The sequence below is a fragment of the Rattus norvegicus genome, chromosome 8 (assembly GCF_036323735.1).
Source record: "Rattus norvegicus strain BN/NHsdMcwi chromosome 8, GRCr8, whole genome shotgun sequence".
NCBI classification, from domain to species: domain Eukaryota; kingdom Metazoa; phylum Chordata; class Mammalia; order Rodentia; family Muridae; genus Rattus; species Rattus norvegicus.
In genome coordinates this window covers 47,268,673-47,289,032 of record NC_086026.1, presented here as the reverse complement: position 1 = coordinate 47,289,032, position 20,360 = coordinate 47,268,673, and the positions used below count along the sequence as shown (strand labels likewise).

Here is a 20,360-nt window from a genome sequence, read left to right as displayed (position 1 = left end):
AACAAAACCACACAAATTTGCCATGCTTGTTTATATGTGATTATGAATAACTGTAAAATAGATTCATAAATATGGGATTAAATTGTGGATTCTTTGTAATACAGAATTTCTGGGTACAATTTTACAGACAGTAAGAAATTCAAATGTGTAACATAACAGACTTAAATTTTTGAGAAAATTTATGCAGTGCATTAGAAATTACTGAATACATGAAAATATAATAGTATGTGTTAGTACTCTCATACTGTTTTCATTCTTACTAAAATAAATTAAGTTGTTCATTTTTGGTACTGTTGGAAAAGACAAATTCTTGCTGTATGTGATAGAGACAAAGTAGAATCTTTGACCCCTACGATTCCATGCCATGCTCTCTTTCTCATCACCATACACACATTATACATGTACAGTGATATTTATTTAGATATCATCATATATATTATCATAGACATTGGACTCAGAAAATGTGTTGCTTAAGTATATTTTCTCATGGGAACTACTTTGAAGAAAAAGACATCATTGAACACATGAGGAAGTTGTTTAAGACTGATGATAAAAAGAGTAATGCACACTACATACAAAAAAATTAAAGTATAACATGTCATTACCAAAATATAAAATCTAAAACATAACACTCTTACAAAAAGAGCATAAGTTAAAAAAGAACACTGAGACTGACTGATCTGCAGTTTTAAATTAGCTCTATCTTTAACTGAACAAATCTCATTACTCTTTCCAAAGATTTAGGTTTTAGAGGACCTTGGTCACATTAAAGAAAGAATACATGTCACAGGTGGGAAATTTAGGGGAAATGGGTTAATGAGAAAAAAAGTCAAAGAATATTATCAAAGCAGTAGAGAACAGACAAACAGAGAATTGTCTTTTCAGTCTCTTTGCAGTTACTTTTGGAAGCCGTGTGTGTGTGTGTGTGTGTGTGTGTGTGTGTGTGTGTGTGTCTGTGTGTGTGTGTGTACAGCTGAGCATATGACATGATATAGCAGTGCAGGTCACATTTGAATGTGACTCCTCACATTCCATCAGTTTGAGGAAGGGTCAGTGATTCTTGTCCACATATATCAGGATATCTATCTAATCTCCTGTTCCCACATCTCATTTCCTTGGAGGAATACTTGGATTATAGATGCGGGCCCTACCATGTCTGAAGTTATATAGGATCTGGTGACCTGAACTCAGGTGTTTACCCTAGAGTAGTAAGCTATGTCATCAGCTTTATAAAATGACTATTGCTCCTGTAGTGTATGGGTGTCAACTGGGCAAAGATTACTAGGCAGTATTTGGAGATCAATGTCTGGAGTCTACATTTTATTCCATTGATTCAAGTATCTAGGTTTACTTATTTGTATGCTATGCAAGTTATTATATTTGCTCAAAGTCAAAAAGTTGGGGATTATCAGGTGCACTATTTTCTTCAATATTTTCTTGCTACTTGTTTGATCATTTCTACACTGCAATATTCTAGAGTGTGAGTTGGACTAGTTAAATCTATACAACAACAACAACAACAACAACAACAACAACAACAACAACAACAAAAAAACCCTGATACATTATATTTTCCAGCAATACTGGAAAATGGAAACATTTTATTTTTCTGCTTCTTTTATTCACTTTCATCAGAGTTTTGTAGTTATTCACATTATGAAACTTTGTTATTTTTATCATAAAAAAGAAACAATTTGAGAGTAAGTGGGAGGTTTATTTTGTTTCAGTGTTTCATAGGATATCAGTCCCTGCTGACTGTGAAGGCACAGCAAAGAAGGCATGGTGGGTAGCAGAGGCTCCATCTTTCAACACTAAAGGGAGCATAAAGCAAAATAGTGAAGAGCAATGGCCAGGAAAATGATGGCTCACACAACACCTTTACCTGGGTACAACCTTCAATGGCTAGCCACAGCAACACACTTTTCTTACTGAAGTCACATGTAGACCACGGTCCTAGCCTCCCAAACAGCCATATCATCTGTAGATCACAGTTTTAAGCACATGATCCTTTGGAGAATAATTCACATTAATATCCCGACAAAACCTGTATATATCTTGTTAAATTTGTAGAAAAAGAGCTATTTCTATCATTCTTGTCCTATTGTCTTTCTCTCCTTTTCCTCCTCCTCCTTTTCCCCACTTCTCCTCATTTCCCTCACACTCCCCAAATGATATTGTATTTTTAATTCATGTCCACAATTAAATCTAGGGTATGGGAATTCACTTAAATTTCCTTCATTGTACTAAAATTTCTATCAAAGAAGGGTTAAATAAATTAGCTAAAATACATTTAATGGCATCCACCTCAGCAAGTAAATGCTCTCACAAATCCAAAACTATGACTTAAATCTAATAAGCATTATGTTGAGCTAAAGATATAGGAAAACTTTAATATAAACAATATAATTTTATTTTATATTTGCCTAGAAAAATAAAATAAAAAATTAAAAAGGTGTAAAAGTAACTTTTATTCACCAAATATAATTGTCATCTAGAGTGCTTACTGCTGATACTGCTGATAAACTAATCCTTTCTAGATTTTTCTGGTTCAGTTCAGCTGTTCTGACCAAAAGTCCTCTCCAAGCTGACTGATTCAAACCATCTTCTCTCATCTTCTGGCTGAATTGCTACGCTTGGCCTGAAACTAATTCTGGAAATCTGTTCTAATCTTCTGGTTCCTTCTCATTCTCTGGCAATGGCTGTACTATTAAAACTGGCTTCTTTCTTGAGAACTCTGTCTCTGCCTTTCTCTCTCTCTCTCTCTCTCTCTCTCTCTCTCTCTCTCTCTCTCTCCTCCCTCTCTCTCTCTCCCTCTGTGTGTGTGTGTGTGTGTGTGTGTGTGTGTGTGTGTGTATGTGTGTATCCCTCTGTCCTGTTTCCCTCTCTGCAATGCACTCCTAAATCTTCTCTCCTGTCTGTTCTTATGAGATTTGGGCATATCCTATCTGACTCATTCTATCAAATCTTTATCTGATCAAACATGTCTACCTCTAAATTAGATGTCACTTTCAAACATGATTGCTTCCTTCTATAAACTAGCCTTGCTTTCATTGTTTGGAATTAAAAGCATGAACTAAGGATTTATTTGTATTCTGGCTGGATCATACTATAATCCAGAACATATGAACATTCTACCCTGACTAAATAGAGCTAGAAGGTATTTAGACTTGATTTCTTGACAAATGAATTGTGTTGCTATATTAAAATTCCATTACAGAAAGAGATTATGGGGAGAGGGTAGTAGGTGGATTAGTAGGAAAAAGGCACTACAAATGGAATCTTGGGAATAATGGAGTCACTTTAACTATGGTGAAAAGACTAAGACAAATACAAGAAAAAAAAAGAGGTGGGAAAATACCATAAATGATGTTTTAAAAAAATCTATAAACAAAATATTTATGTAAAATTACAAGGGGGTTGGGGATTTAGCTCAGTGGTAGAGTGCTTGCCTAGCAAGTGCAAGGCCCTGGGTTTGGTCCTCAGCTCTGGAAAAAAAATAAAATTACAAAACTGACATATAATTATATACACACATATTATGCTATGTATAATTCTAAGACAATAATTCTCAAGAAACAAAGAATACCTACATTCATCTCTAAAAGAACTATCTCCTGGTATCCTTCCTCTCAGGGCTCAAGGTCTCTCTGTAGATGAGTAGACAGACTATGAGACCCAGAAGGGGTAAAGGAAAGAAAGAAAATAAACCCTGCTAAAGACAACCTGCATGACCTCACAAAGATGTTGTCCCATTCACAGGACCTAAAGGGGTCTACTCTAGAAACGGGTGTGATCTCAGAGCTGTGAGTAAATGGGAAAATATGTCCCCATCCCTAACATAGAAGCTATGTCCAACTTATAACCATTTCAAATGAAAAGTGATTTTTCTCTGTAGGTGTCTTAGGGAGTAAATTAACAACTATTAAGGGTAGGTATAATGCCCAGTAATAGATGGTCAGCAGCATATTTGGAGGTTCCTTCTCTCATATAATGCTATATCAAAGTACTATTTTTTTTACCTCACAGGTCCTTTGCATATATATTATGACTTTTAATTTTGTTTTTATGTAATTTTTGTGTATGCAAGTGTGTGTCTTTACTTCCACATCTGCTTCCTCTGTTTTGTTTTGTTTTGTTTTGACTCCCTTTCTTCTGTGTATTTGTTTTCCCTGATTATGATTCTTTTGTTTGGTTCTATTCTATTTGTTTTTATTATTAGTCTTTAGATGGCTGTTTATTTTCTAAGGAGTGATAAAATTTTATATAGCTTTGGATCCTGAAGGAGTATAGATGGAGAGAATCTCACAGGAGCTGAGAGAGTGCAAACTATGTTATGCCTCTGAGAAGAAAGTTATCCTTGCAGTCAGGAGCCAATGATACCACAAAGTCATATCACACAACAAACCACACACAGAGATTTATTGGGAGGAAAAAAATAGAGAAAGTGGCTGCCTCTGTTCAGGCAAGAAGCAACAGAGAACTGAGCAGAAGACAGGTTTTATGAAATATTTCTGGTGACCTGGAGATTTTTCAGACAAGATTTTCCAGGGTAGACTTTGGTGGATTTCAAGTCCAGAATTTGGGAGTTTACTTTGTAGAGTGGAGGCTAGGTCCAGCCTTTAGGGCCGTTAGAGTGTTATGTGGGTAAAACTGGTCATTGAAGGTACTCAAGGTAGGAATATTGTTACTCATGCACATTCAGGGGGTTATAGAAAGTGTTATCACAATATATTGTATGAAGAAATATATTTTCACACACATGTATATACATATACATATATATGTGTATATATATATATATGCAGATGTGGAAAAGCTGCAAATTGCTGACTTCTAAGAATGGCATGGCAGTTGTACAAATCAATTTGTAGCATTAAGAGCTACCTGCACAAAACCTATGCAATATCAAGTCTATAAAAAAACCATAAGATGACAACATGAACCTGGGAGGATGATGAAGTGGGTACTAGAAGCGGAAGTAGGAAAGATACTAGCAATAGATTGAAATGATTCATATACATTGTAGAAATGTACAGATATTTCCACCATATTTGTGTCAGAGTCAGTGCCTCTCTTTGCATTCATTAGGATAGCTAGCCACAATCCTGTCTCCATGTTCCATCTCTGTGGAAGAACACAAGGAGTGTAGAGGTAGAAACTACTCTATTTGACTTTACATAGGTCTGAGAATATGAAATATGGTCATTACCCTAGTGCAGTAAGCTATATAATCAACCTTATTAAAAAACTGGTTTCGCTGTAATAAATAGCTATCACCTTGGCAAAAATCACTTGGTAACTTTATAAAGGTCAATGTCTGGAGTTTAGATTTTGATTCAGTGATTATGTTTCTAAGGTTTCATTAGTAGCATTATCTATGTATTATTATAGTTGCACAGTCAGAAAGTTGGGGATTATCAAGTTCAACATTACTTTCTTGAATATTTTGTTAGATACATAAATGATGCTACAAATTCCACTGGGCAACTCCTACAGTTGAAAAATTCTTTCAGCATAGTAGATAGATACAAGATTAACTCAAATCAGTAGCCCTCCTTTATACAAATGACAAACTGAGAAACAAGTCAGGATAACAACATCTTTAAAAGTAACATCGAATAATGTCTTAGAGTTTTCATTGCTGTGCACAGACCAAGAACTCTTCTTATAAGGACAACATTTAATTGGGGCTGGCTTAGAGGTCCAGAGGTTCAGTCCATTATCATGAATGCAGGAGAATGCCAGTGTCCGGGTAGGCATGGTGCAGGAGGAGCTGAGAGTTCTACATCTTCATCTGAAGACTGCTAGCAAAATACTGGCTTCCAGGCAGCTAGGATAAGGGTCTTAAAGCTTACACCCATAGTGACACACCAACTCCAACAAGGCCATACATACTCCAACAGGGCTACACCTTCTAATAGAGCCACTCCCTGAACCTAGAATATACAAATCATCACAAATAATATAAAAGTTTCCTAACATCAAGAAAGGCAAGCCAATAAGAGTAAAAGAAACATACAGAACAGCACATAGGACCAGAAAAAAGAAGTCCCCTTGCTACATAAAAGTCAAAACAACTTACAGAACGAAGACATAATATTAAAAACTGAAAGGGAGAAAGACCAAGAAAGATATAAAGGCAGACCTAATAGAATTACATCTGACTTCTCAAAGGCGATGCTAAAATTTGAAAGGTACTGGACAGATATGCTGTAGATTATAAAGAATATAGATGCCAGTCCGAGTACTATATCAAACAAAACATTTGGGCCAATGGCGCAGTAGGCCTATGAAGGTGATCTAGCTAATATAAAGGACAGTGCAACCTCGAGGCCCCGCTACTATGACTATAACAAAGATAACAGAGATCAAAGCTGAGATGGCTTTGACTCAACAAGGCTACAGCAAATCACGTTGGACTGCTTAACGTTCACCTTCCTAAGCTTCAAGGAGAACTCATTACTCCAAAAGGTGGCGGCAGTGGTGGACCAGGAGAAGGTTTTGAAATCGCCAAGACAGGTGATGCTCAAATAGAGTTTGTGCGTTTTCCATCTGTGGGGAAGTCAAGCTGCTAAGTCACCTAGAAAGAGTGTACAAATCCACTACCTTGATCACCATGCTTGGTATCATCCAATGTAAAGGTGCCTAAATCCAGCTCCTGGATCTCCCAGGTTTTATCGAAGGTGCCAAAGATGGGAAAAGTCATTACAGTGGACTGAATGTGTAATTTGATCTTGATAGTTCTGGATGCCTTAAAATCCTTGGGGTATAAGAAGATAATTGAAAATGAGTTGGAAGGCTTGAGGATTCGTGTGAATAGCAAACTCCCCAACATCAGCCTTAAGAAGAAAGACAATGGAGTCATTAATCACATAGCCACTTACCCTCAGAGTGAACTAGATGCTGAAATGGTGGAGTATTCTGGCTGAATATAAAATTCATAAGGCTGATGTGACTTTGCATAGTAATGCAACAGGTAATGACCTCATTGACATTGTTGAAGGAAACAAATTTATTGTCCCCTATATCTATATATTATGAAACACAGGAAATCGAAAATCACATCATTCAATCAAAAGAGGAAAGCACGAGCATGCACATACACACACACACACACACACACACACACACACACACACACACACACTCATCATCATCACCAACAACAAAATAACAGGAATAAACAATTATTGCAATCACTGGGTATTGACATCCTTCAAAATCAATTATCTCAAGTCTCCAATAAAAAGATTCAAATTAACATAATGGATACGGTTTCTTTATTTTGCTACATACATCCAAAAACCATACCTCAACATCAAGGATAGTTATCACCTCAGGGAAAATGTTTTGGGAAAAGCGCTCCAATTAAATGTGTCTAAGAAACATGATGATCAACCATTTTAATGACTAATAAAATAGACTTCAAACCAAAACCAAAGAAAATAGATTTGGAAAGATACTATGTATACATTGAAGGAAAAATCTCCCAAGGTGACATTTCAATAATCTATTCCTTAAACACAAGGCACTCAAGTTCATAAAACAAAAACTAATTCAGTTTAAATCACATATTGGCCCTAACATACAGATAGTGGAAGACTTTCATACCTCACTCTCACCAATGGACAAGATGTCCAGACAAACCTAAACATGAAATATGGGTGCTAACAGATACCAGAAACAAGATGGACCTAATAGATATTTACATAATATTTCACAAACACACAAAAAATATGTCTTCTTCATACCTCATTAAACTTTCTTAAACGTTTACCACATTCTACTAAACAAAGCACAATCTAAAAGGTGTGAGAATATTGAAATATTCCAGCATCTTACCAGACAGTCATGGATTAGACCTCAATATTAGTAATACCAGAAACCACAACTTTGCAAACTAATGGAAACTGACTCTTAACTAAATGAAAAAGTGAGTCAAGACAAAAGTAAAAAAAAAAAAAACCTATAAGTTTTCTAGAATCTAATTAAGATTAACACAAAACATTTGCAGATTAATGAGGCACCATGTAGATGATATTCAGAGGAAAATTAATAGCCTTAAGTACCTGCACAAAATATTGCAGAGGTCTCATACTAGCAACTTAAAACTCACACCTAGAAACTGTAGAACAACATGATCCAAATGGATTAGAGGGCAAAAAGTTATCAAGTTCTGGGCTAAAATCAATAAAATAGAACAAAAAGAACAATACAAAGGATCAATCAAAGAGTTATGTTCTTTGAGAAAATCAACAAGAGAGATATATACTTATTTGAAGTAGCTAAATTACAGATAGAAAATATCCAAATTAAGAAAATCAGAAGTAAAAGGGAAGTCAATGCAATAGACATGAGAACATCCAAAGAATCAAAAAAACTGCATATTTTAAAAGCTATACTCTAACAAATTAAAACAAATCTAAAAGAAATGAATAATTTTCTCCATAGATACCACTTACTAAAGTTATACCAAGATTAGCTAAACAATTAAAATGGACCCATAACACACAGTGAAACAGAAATAGTCATTAAAAGTCTGACAAACAACAACAACAACAAAAAAAACCCTCAAGGTACTGATGGTTTTAATGCAGAATTGATAATATCAGACTTTCAAAGAAGAGTTAATGCCAATACTCCTCAAATTGTTCCACAAGTAGAAACAGAAGGAATGCTGTCTAATTCACTTTATGAGGCCACAGTTACCATGATACACAAACCACATGCCTCTACAATGAAGCATAATTACAAAAAAAAATTCTAATGAATGTAGATTTAGAAATAATCACTATCATACTTGCAAACCAGATATGAAAATACATCAGAAAGAACATCCAATAGGATCACATGGGCTTTATTCCCGAGATGCGACAGTGGTTTAATATAAGAAAACAAATAAATGTAATCTATTGTAGAAACACACTGAAAAATTAAAAAATCACATGATTTTCTCATTAAATGCAGAAAATCCATTTGACAAAATTCAATACTTCAACATGATAAAAGTTCAGGAGAGACTAATGATACAGAAGACACACCTGTTTATTTTATGTTTATAGCTACCATCAATTAAATAGAGAGAAACTTAAAGCAATTCTAATAAAATCAGAAACAATACAAGGTTGGCAACAGGGGACCATGGAGTTGACCTGCCATAATTGCCTTGGGATACATACAGTTTCAGGTTAGAGTCTATGGTTCCTGGGACATGGGGTGTCCTTTAGTTCCTGAGAGCCCAACACACTCTTTCATGCAATGAAGTATTCAGCCCACTTTGTGTTTTTCCTTATGTTCCCTTGGAAATCAAGGCAGCATGGAAACTTGACAGGACAATTCATCTTAGACATTAATCTTGTATAACCTATAAAGTTTGCAAACATTATTATATCATGCCAACTATATATTTTGGCAATTACCACTATATTCTGTTTCTGAAAAAAGGAATAAAAACTCTGACAGCTCTCAATAAAATTATCAGGGCATAAGGCTGGCTGTGGCCTCTCAAAATAACCTGGTTTAATTCCTTTAGTCCCTATCAGATGACCTTGCCCTGATAAGTTAGCATGGGTGCTTACAGCTGTCTACTTTCTCCATCTTATTAATTATTCAACTTGAAGTTTTATCTAGAGCAATAAGGTAATCATGGATGTACAAATTGGAAGGAAAAAAGTATAATTAGTTTCTAATGATATGATAATATACATAAACACTTTTAGCAAAGTGGCTAGATATAAGAGTATCTATCTATATAGAAGGGTACTATTATCCTTCCTATATACAAATGACAAATGGACTGAGAAAGAATTTAGGCAAACATCACCTTTCATAATAGTATTAAATGCCACGTTGGAGTAACTCTAAACAAGCAAGTAAGTGAATATTTGTATAACAAGCATGTCAAGTCTTTGAAGAAAGAAATTGAAGAAGACATCAGAAGATGGAAAGATCTCTCATGCTCATGGCTCAGTAGAATAAGCATAGTAAAACTTGCCATCTTACCAAAATCAGTCTATAGATTAGTGCTATTTCATCAAAACTCCAAAACGATTCCTCACAACAAATAATGTTGGGCAAACTGAATGTCTCTATGTAGAAGAATGCAAATAGATTCATACATTACCCTGTACTAAACATAAGTCCAAGTATACCAAAGACATCAACATAAAAGCAGATACTTAGGACATAATAGATATAAAAGTGCAAAGTAGCTTTGAAACCATTAGCAGAGGAGAAGATTTTCTGAACAGAGCACAACTCGAGCATACACTAAAATCAACAATTAATAAATGGAGCCTCATGAAACTGAAAAGCTTCTATAAGGCAAAGGCCAATGCTATTCACACAAAGAAGCAGCCAACAGAATAGGGAAAGTTATTTTTCAACAAGTCCACATCAAGTAGAAGAATAATATTCAAAATATATAGAGAATGGAAGAAACCAAACATCAATAAACCATACAATCAAATTTAAAAATGGGAAACAGGTCTAAACAAAGAATTCTCAATATAGGAGTCTCAAATACAAAACTACCTTTCACAACTATGTTTAATCACACACATAAATACAAAAATTTAAAAAGACATAAGCATTCAAACTACTCTTGAAAAATTAAGAATATTCAATAAACATGCTAGTATTAACATAAATAGAAATGTTTAATGTTCTAATACCATTACTTTTCATCAGATTGATTTCATATTTCAAAGGCATCAGTTTTCTACTTTTGGCAGTTCTAAGTCAAATGTCATATAATTTTTCAGATATTATTAAAATAAAAATCATGCTTTCATGATCCATGTAATTAATTTTAATTGAATTATTCTAGAGGTGAAGACAGATGCCTATAGTATTTAGGAAACTCACAAAACACGTTGTCATTATTCAGTTTCTGGACAAAAACAGACCCTAAAATAAAGCTAACAGCAAGATAGGCAGGTAACTTCCCCAAGGGAACATAGACACTCATCATCTCCATGTCTGTTGTTTTCTCAGTGAATATTCTGAAGCACATATTCTACCGAAAAAAAAAAAAAACCTAAAAAATGTAATGCAATGTCAATTATTGAGTGTATATTTCATGAATGTATTATATTTTTTGCTAATCAAAGATGAAACATTTAATAAACCTTTTAACATATATACTAAACAAGAAGAATAGTGACATGATGCTTTAGAAAGGTTAAAAAAAACCTCCTTACTCTTGTTCATTAAAAATAACAGGAAAAATGTTGATATGTACTTTAGCAGGTTTACACTACATTACTCTGAGGCATGTAGGAATACATGGTACAGATCCTTTGGCTGAATCCATATTCTCAATGATTCCTGTCTTTGGGAGTCAGGGGGAATAACTGTCCAGCAGTTATCTATTTCTTCACACTCCATTTTCCTTTTACTGTATTATTGCATAAGAAATGCAACAATGTTAATCAACCAGACTCCCCAGAGCTCCCAGAGTTTAAACCACCAACCAAAGAGCCACATATGTAGCCGAGGATGGCCTTATTGGGCATCAATGAGAGGAGCCCTGTGAAGGCTCAATGCCCCCATGTAGGGAAAAGGGAGGGAGTGTGTGGGTGGATGGGAGAACACTCTCATAGAGGCAGGGGGAGGGGACCCCAGAGGGGAAAATGGGAAAGGGGATAACATTTGAAATGTAAGTAAAGAAAATATCCAATAAAAAAAAAAAGCCAGTAAAATAAAATGAAGAGGGAAAAAAAGAAGAAATGCAGCATATGCAAAAAATGAACTGTGAATCAATAGTTTATAATCTTGTAGTAGTCGTGTGACCATATCCTCAACTAGATACATCTTTTAAAAAAAAGGCTCTGTATCTAGATATCTAGATAGATATAGAGGTAGACATGGATGGAGGAATGATATAGAGATCCTTCTCAGTTATAGGAATCCAGTCACAAATGCAGGAACTATATAACTATGTCTTTATCACATGTGCTGTTTCTTTTACATATTTTTAAGAAAAGACTATCCTTTCTGTAGAATGGGGAAATGGGGTAGTCTGTATATTACTGAAAATACTATGTTCCATGGACAGAAATGTGTGTAATTTCATAAAAACAGTCAGAGACATAATCCACATATCATAAATAAGAAAGTGACAATTTCCATTATATACATAACAAAAATGTCTGCTTTCTGAAACAGTCTAAAGTTCTCATGGGGGTGGGAGGGGGGGTGATTCATGTGCAGAGGAATAGCCCTAACATGTACTCTGTTAATCACAGAGGTAAAAACTTATCCCAGTTAATTACAAATTCCTGCTATTTAAAGTTAAAATGTTAGAAAAGGGAACATATCAAATAATTTCTAGAATTTTAAGATATACAATTCCCATACTTGTCTTCTCATCTGTTAGAACAAAAGTACAAGAAAAAAACCTTCTAATAAGGAAACACATCAAAGTTATCAAGAAACAAAAACCCAGGATGAAATGAGTTAGATATAAGGCATACACCTTCAGAAATTTTATTTGCTGGAAAAAATAAACAATGGTGGCAGAATAGAGGGTTCAGCTGTTAAGAGCTTATAATACGGGGTTGGGGACTTAGCTCAGTGATAGAGTGCTTGCCTAGCAAGCGCAAAGCCCTGGGTTCAGTCCCCAGCTCTGGAAAAAAAAAAGAGCTTGTAATACTCTTATAAAAGGTATGTGTTCCTTTCCCAGTATCTAGATGGTGGTTCCCATCTGCCTATAACTCTACTTTAAGGGAATCCAAAACCCTCTTCTATCCATGACAGGTCCCTAAATGCAAATGGCAGGCATACACTCAAGGAGGTTCAACATATACATTTAAAATTTAAAATAAACAGGTAAAATTAAAAACTAAGAAAATTTATCCTGAAGTAAAGTAAAAATAAGTTGACCATTGCCTTAATCATATAGTCAATGAACATGGCACAATCTTGGAAAAATAGTGAATCTGGGGATATCTCATATCCTCTCAGTACTCACAGAGTTACTTTTCGTGATTTAAAGAGAAACATGTGTTATACAATACATTCTACCAATTCTAATTAACTTCAATGATAAATAGAATAAAATATAGGTAATATAAAAAACAAGAAAGAAATAAAAACATATCAAATGGAATTGTGTGACTACAGGATAGATCATGGGATAGATCAGCTTGTGATTCTTTTCCAGGTTTTCTTCACAGCAAGTTTGACATCCTTGTTTCTGAGGCTATAAATAAGAGGGTTCAACATGGGCACCAATAAAGTATAAAACACTGAGAAAAATTTTCCCTGACCCACAGTCTCTGCAGATGATGGCTTGACATAAGCAAGCAGCCCAGATCCATAGAAGAGACTAACAGTTATGATATGAGACCCACAAGTCCCCAAAGCTTTGGACCAACCCTTACCTGATGACATATGAATGATATTGAAAAGGATCATTGCATAAGAGATTAAAATAATGAGGCAACATAAAATTATAGCTGTACCTACCACAACCGAACTCATAAGCTCATTGACATAGGTGCTACTACAGGAGAGTGGGAGGAGAGGGAAGATGTCACACATGTAGTGGTTGATGATGTTAGAATTACAAAAGGTGAGCCTGATCATACATCCTGTGTGGGCCATGGCACTAGCAAATCCCATCAAGTAAGATCCAAATATCAACACACAACAGATTTTAGGGGACATAATAACTTTGTATGTTAATGGCTTACAAATGGCAACATAGCGATCATAGGCCATGGCTGTCAACACATAACTTTCAGAGTTCACAAAAAACAGGAAGAAAAACAGCTGAGTCATGCATCCTCCGAAAGAGATGATATTCTTCTCTAAATAAAACTCATCAACATTTTGGGAGTAAAGACCATTGAATAGCAGAAATCAATGAAGGACAGATTGAAGAGGAAGAAGTACATGGGAGTATGAAGGTTTGAGTTTAAGCAAATAAGATTCATTAAAGTTAAGTTTCCCATCACGGTGGCTGTGTAGTTCATCAAGAACAGAACAAACAAGGGCAGCTGGAGCTCAGGCTGGTCTGTCAGTCCCATCAGAACAAACTCGGACACAGAAGAGTTATTTTCCATAGTCATGTGCGGCATCTGTAAGAACAATTGTAGAAAGCAATATTAAATCATAAACCATCATTTGCTCCAAGCAAAATGTGGGATTTATTGCTCTACAAGCTTGAATGAGAGAACGAAGTGAGGAATCCCTAGTCATGCTAGGTTTATCTCTCCAGAACAATTCTTTGAACATTACATTATTTTCTTTACCTACTGTTTACTAAGGTTTACTGAGGATTAAGGCTGAAAAGAACAATTTTCCCCAGAACATTTGATAGCCATGGACATGAAGATAAAATGCCAACGTAAAGATTATCCAGCACTCACTTTGGTTCACCTGGAGTCCTCTCTGACACTGGAGTTCATGTTGTCTTACTCCACCCTGTGGCCAGAAAGGCAAAGTTGTTATTAATGGACAAGGTGTTTGCAATCAGTGCAGAAAGTGTGTCTCAATTGTTAGAAGACCTTCCCTTGAGAAAATGGCGTCTTTTCCTCTGAGGATTTCAGACTCTTGTCTCACACATTAAATGTCTCCGTTATCTGAGTCTCCAAAGCCTCAAGGCCAATACATTCAACAGAAAATTTTAGTTGCACTGAAAGTTATACTCTTGTTTATGACAATCCTCATGTTTAACGGTCTCCTGAGTTTGAAATCAGTGAGTTTGTGCTACAGAACTAGCATCAGTCTTTTGTATAATTTCCCATAAGGAGTGTCTAGTCCCCAGAGCAGAACTGTAAGTGGTCCCATTTGTTATTCTTTTCATTAAGGTCTGAGCAATTCTACAAGAAGAAATGTCCAGGGACATGTTCATTTGCCATTTGTAGCTTTCCTATAATTTCAATAATAAACTGTTTACCAATATCTAGCACTGTAATAAAAATAATTGTAGGAACAGGATAAGAGAGAAGAGGATCTTAACTTTTCACATAAATACTGAGCGAGTAGTAGTTCTACTAAATTCATGGGTACAATTTATACAAACAACAGTAATTTTAAATCATAAAATCTATTATGTTTTGAAACAATCTACATAGTGTGTTAGATTACTAGATGAATGAAAATATACTATTATGTGTAAGTGCCCTCATACTGTTTACATGTTATTTTCTTTTTTTTATTGGATTATTTAAATTTACATTTCAAATGTTATCTCCTTTCCTTGTTTCCCAGCCATAAACTCCTTATCCCATCTTCCTTCTTCTATGAGGGTGTTTCCCCAACCATACACCACCCCTTCCCACCTCCCCACTCTGACATTCCCTTATACTGAGGCGAGGTTGAGCCTTGGCAGGACCAAGGGCTGCTCCTCCCATCGGTGCCCAACAAGCCCATTCTCTGCTACATATGCAGCTGGAGCCATGGATCTGATAAAAAAACATGTTCCTCGTTTGACAAATTTGGAGAAATTAACGTTTTGTTGTGCTAGCATTCTATTTAGTGGAGAAAAAAAAAACAGAAACTTTTTAACACCTTCCATCCCATGCCCTATTTTTCTCCTCTCTACCATCTACATAGGAATACGGTGAACATTTCACTACATATTTTCAAATGTGCTCTGCATAGTATTTGGGCTCCGAAAATGATGCTGAAGGATAATTTCATATGGGAGCACTTTGAAAAAATGGATATTGAAGATGAGAAGAAAGGTGCTTAAGAAAGATAGTAAGAGCAATCATACACACTACACAGAAAAATTAATTCATATCTTGTAATTTACCTCAAAATAAATTTAAAGCCATAGCACTTAAAAAAGTATAATATGAGAAAATACTGGAACTTACAGATCTGCAAAGAGTTTTAAATTAGCTGTATGTTAAAATGTCAACAAGTTTCACTAGTCTTTTCAGAGGTATGAGGGTATCAGAGAACTTTGGGGAAAATATCAAAGAATGCTTTGAACGCACTGAGATCAGGCAATCCCTCAGAATGTCACTGTAATCTAGATCTCAAGGTTGGTTTTGGAGACACAAGAATTTGAAGAAAACATCTTCCAACGTGTGTGTGTGTGTGTGTGTGTGTGTGTGTGTGTGTGTGTGTGTGTGTGTGTGTGCGCGTGCGTGAGCTCATCCCTTCTTTACTTCAGGCAGGGCTATTTAGTTCCTTTGTCAGAAACAGTCATAGAACATTGCTAATGATATCTTTTACATTCTTCATCATAGCTGAAAAACATTTCCTCTGAGGTATTCCATAGGATAAAAGGTTTATTAAATTCAAGGACAGTTTCTTGGCCAATAATTTTCTAACATCAAAGCTAATTCCAAACAATTCTGTATCTTGACCCTTTGCACAAAAATATACAGAAAAGAGTCTCAGTCAGAAGAATATGGAGAGATTTCTCCTTCCAGTGTTCTAAGAGTCTAGACAACTCCTGACTTTTTTGAATTACAAAGACCTTACTTGATGACACATACCTGTCTCAGAAACATTCACAAGAACATATTATAGAACTTTCAACATGAAGTGTATATACCTTTAGTCTTGAAAATCAATTCACCAGAATTGTATATCAAAGACAGTTAAAATAGCAAAATAAACTAAATAATGTTACTTTGAAGAAAAAAGCTCAGAGGTTATACTTTACCCAACCCAAACCTTTGATATAACATATCTTATGGGAATACAAATTTGGGGAATTTCATGCCGAGATAACGATGGCACTTGAGGAAATTTAACCATGCTTTACACCCTACATTAAGAGCTACATACAGTGGGTAGTTGTTGAGAACTGGAAATTCATATAACTTCAAGTGCCATATTGTCTTCACTGTCAAACTTTAATAAAGTATTTCCCTTTATACTAATGACATCTAAGGGACAGAAATGTATGAAATTAAGCTTTTATCTAAAAACAGATTTATGTGCACTTAACATTTGTTAATATGGAATTATGAAACAAAATTTCACATTCAAAATTTGTAAATGATGATATAATGATGCACAAATTAGAGAAGAAATATAAGTATACTATTCCCATATTATTCACGAATATATATGGAGTTTCTCCAAATGCTTATAATCAAGTGAATTTACCTCTAAAATTTATCTTGAATTTAACTTACTTGTAATGCTACTTTTGAAATTAAATGTGCAATCATTTATTTATAATGATTACCAATTTTTAATAATTTATTCATAACTATTATAAAACGCAGGCTAATTAAAATGTTAAATCAATAAATTTTCCATGGCGATATAAATAATTCCACCTATAAAATCAACTTATTTGGTGTGATAAAAATGTGCCAATAGTATTTCCTCATATTTTCTCAACCTGTCTCTATTTAAACAATGGTGTCACATTGAGATCTCAACATGCATTCTATTCTGTAAATCATGTAGTATATTTGAAAGCTCCAAGGATTTTTGGAACAGAAACTTCATATACCTTATTATCTGTAACTGTTTATTCTTCTACACTTTTATTAAAATATGTCTTATGATAAAAATGTAAACCAAATGATTTTAATAACTTGCATTTCAGGTACTAAAATGAAACTAAGAAGTATACCTTAACACTGATAATTTGCTTTGAAAGTTATACTGCTAATCTACTACTTCAAAACTTTTAAAACACCATGAACTTGAGATAAATATAAGAATTACATTTTGAATAATCTTTCTCTGATTATAGTATCACCACTGATGGGTATGTGCCTGAATTCTCGAAAAATTGAGGTTAAAAATCAAAGTGTTCCCTGTATACTAGATACATATTAGAAAATTTTGTAGAGCATAATTTCTGCTAATTTTTATTGGAACAAATAATTTGGCTTCTCAATAAAGCAGTATGCTTTTTTTCTAGAGCTCTCTCCAATTTTTTTTTTTTATGAAGGAGGCACTCAGAGCTACGAGTTTTCCTCTTAGCAATGCTTTCATTATTTCACATAAATTTGGTTATGCTGTGCCTTTATTTACATTAAATTGTAAAAAGTCTTTAATTCCTTTATTTCTTCCCTAACCAAATTATCATTGAGTAGAGATTCATTCAGTTTCAATATTTATGGAATTTTCTGGGTTTTTTGTTTGTTTGTTTTGTTTCATTTTGTTTTATTTTGTTACTTTATTTTATTGGAGAAATAATGATATTCTCCACAAAAAGGCTTGATCAAAACACTCAGCTTCACCATTCATAAAAGAATGATCATGAATATGAAGAACCAAGTTAAAATGTCACTTTGTAGCTTGGTCTACTCACTGAATTTAAAGTCATGCTTTTTCCTGGGAATTTGCTTCTATTCCTACTCATTTCCTAATAATTCCTACTAATGTTTTATGGATAGCATTTCTAATATAGCCAACTTGGCTGGACCATCGTTCAAATACACTGCCATTTTGACCTATACTAAAACAACTCTCCAAAAGGTATTGTGTCTTTACCACTCTATTTCTTTTCATTGTTTTTGCATAATTAAATAAATATTCTTCTTTTAAAAAACATTTATCTGGTTACCTATTCTTAGAAACAATACATGGCTAAACTTAAAAATTTGTGGTACAATGGTGAAGATTCAGTTTTCTGGGTATTATTCCTAGGATTTAAAATAGTCTCATGGACTTATTTTCATAAAAAAGATATAAAAGGAAACTTTAAAATAGTATTATCTTTATGTATAAAATATATTAGACCAAAGTCTTAATCTGGAACAGGTTATGACAATCAGCATGGATAATCTTAGAGTATAGATGAGTCTTAAATCCCAAGAGTAATGGCACAAGGCTGCCTGGCACATGATGATGATGATGATGATGATGATGATGATGATGATGATGGTGATGACGACGACCATGACGGTGATGATGACGACAATGATGGTAGATGATGGTGGTGGCAGTGCTAGTTCTTGTGCTGGTACTGATTCTTGTGGTGCTCTATGTGGCAGTGTGAGTTATGGTGTTGTTGTGCATATGTGTGTGTATATGCAATATAGTTGAAATTCTGAACTAAAGATAAAAGTGATAAAAAAAGCCAAAAAAAAAGAAGAAAGGAAAGAATGGAAAAAGGGTAATTGGGGATGAAAGGCAATGAAACGACCCTACCATGGAGTGAGAGACTACTGAAAACACAGCTGTTACATCACATTGTGATTCTCTTCATAGTTTTCTTCACAGCAAGTTTGACATCCTTGTTTCTGAGACTACAAATAAGAGGATTCAGCATGGGAACCATAAGAGTATAAAACACTGAGAAAAATTTCCCCTGGTCTATATACTCAGAAGATGCTGATTATAAATAAGACATAAATAAGCAGCCCAGAACCATAGAATATACTAACAGTTATGATGTGAGAACCACAAGTACCCATGGCTTTAGACCAACCTGTAGCTGATGACATACAGACAATATTTAAAAGGATGGAAACATATGACGTTAAGATAACAAGACCAGATGCAATGACAACTATGCAGGCAATAAGAGAGCTCACAAGTTCATTGGCATAGGTACTGCTACAGGAAAGCTGGAGAAGGGGGAAGATTTCACACATGTAATGGTTGATGATATTCGAATCACAAAAGCTGAGCCTAATCATGCAGCCAGTGTGAGCCATGGCACTTGCGAGTCCCATTAAGTAGGACCCAATCATGAGCAGGGAACACATCCTAGGAGACATAAGAATGGCGTAAATCAAGGGCTTACATATGGCCACATAACGATCATAAGCCATTGCTGTCAGCACATAACACTCAGAATTAACAAAAAAGCAGAAAAAGAATAGCTGAGTCATACATCCTGTATACGATATGATGCTTTTTTCTGTAACAAAACCCATCAGCACTTTAGGGGTACAGACAAATGAATAACAGAAATCAACCAAGGACAAATTAAACAGGAAAAAGTACACTAGAGTGTGAAGGTATGAGTTTGGACAAATGAGAAAAATCATTAAACACAAATTTCCTATCACAATGGCTGAATAATTCAGCAATTCAGCAGAAACACACACACACACACAGAGAGAGAGAGAGAGAGAGAGAGAGAGAGAGAGAGAGAGAGAGAGAGAGAGAGAAATAAGCAAAAAAAAATAAAAAAAGACACCTGTAACTCAGGTTGGTGTGTTAATTACATAAAATAAAAAATCAGTCACAGAACAGTCGTTCTCTACAGTCATTTGCTTTTTTGCATTCGCATCTGTTGGGAGAGGGAAAGCAAGTGACATTAAAAAGAAAGTATCTTTTAGCAGGAAGAGATTTTTGAAACTGCTGGGTTTGCAAGTACAGTATTCTGTGAAAATGCTGCAAGGTATTCAGTCATGACAACACAGGTTGAATCCTGAGAAATCCCTGGTCCCTTTGTTGTTTCTCTTTGCAGAGAG

The 20,360-nt window shown here is 34.8% G+C and overlaps 1 protein-coding gene and 2 pseudogenes across 1 annotated transcript; 1 reads left to right on the top strand and 2 right to left on the bottom strand.

The window, feature by feature from the left end:
* Positions 1 to 6,343: 6,343 nt before the first annotated feature.
* Positions 6,344 to 7,041, top strand: Drg1-ps1 (developmentally regulated GTP binding protein 1, pseudogene 1; annotated as a pseudogene).
* A 6,102-nt stretch (positions 7,042 to 13,143) lies between these two features.
* Positions 13,144 to 14,084, bottom strand: LOC108351823 (olfactory receptor 143-like). Its single transcript, XM_017596184.2, is given in 2 exon segments — positions 13,144 to 13,820; positions 13,823 to 14,084. Coding segments are annotated over 2 exon segments (939 nt in total).
* Positions 19,079 to 20,111, bottom strand: Or8c15-ps1 (olfactory receptor family 8 subfamily C member 15, pseudogene 1; annotated as a pseudogene).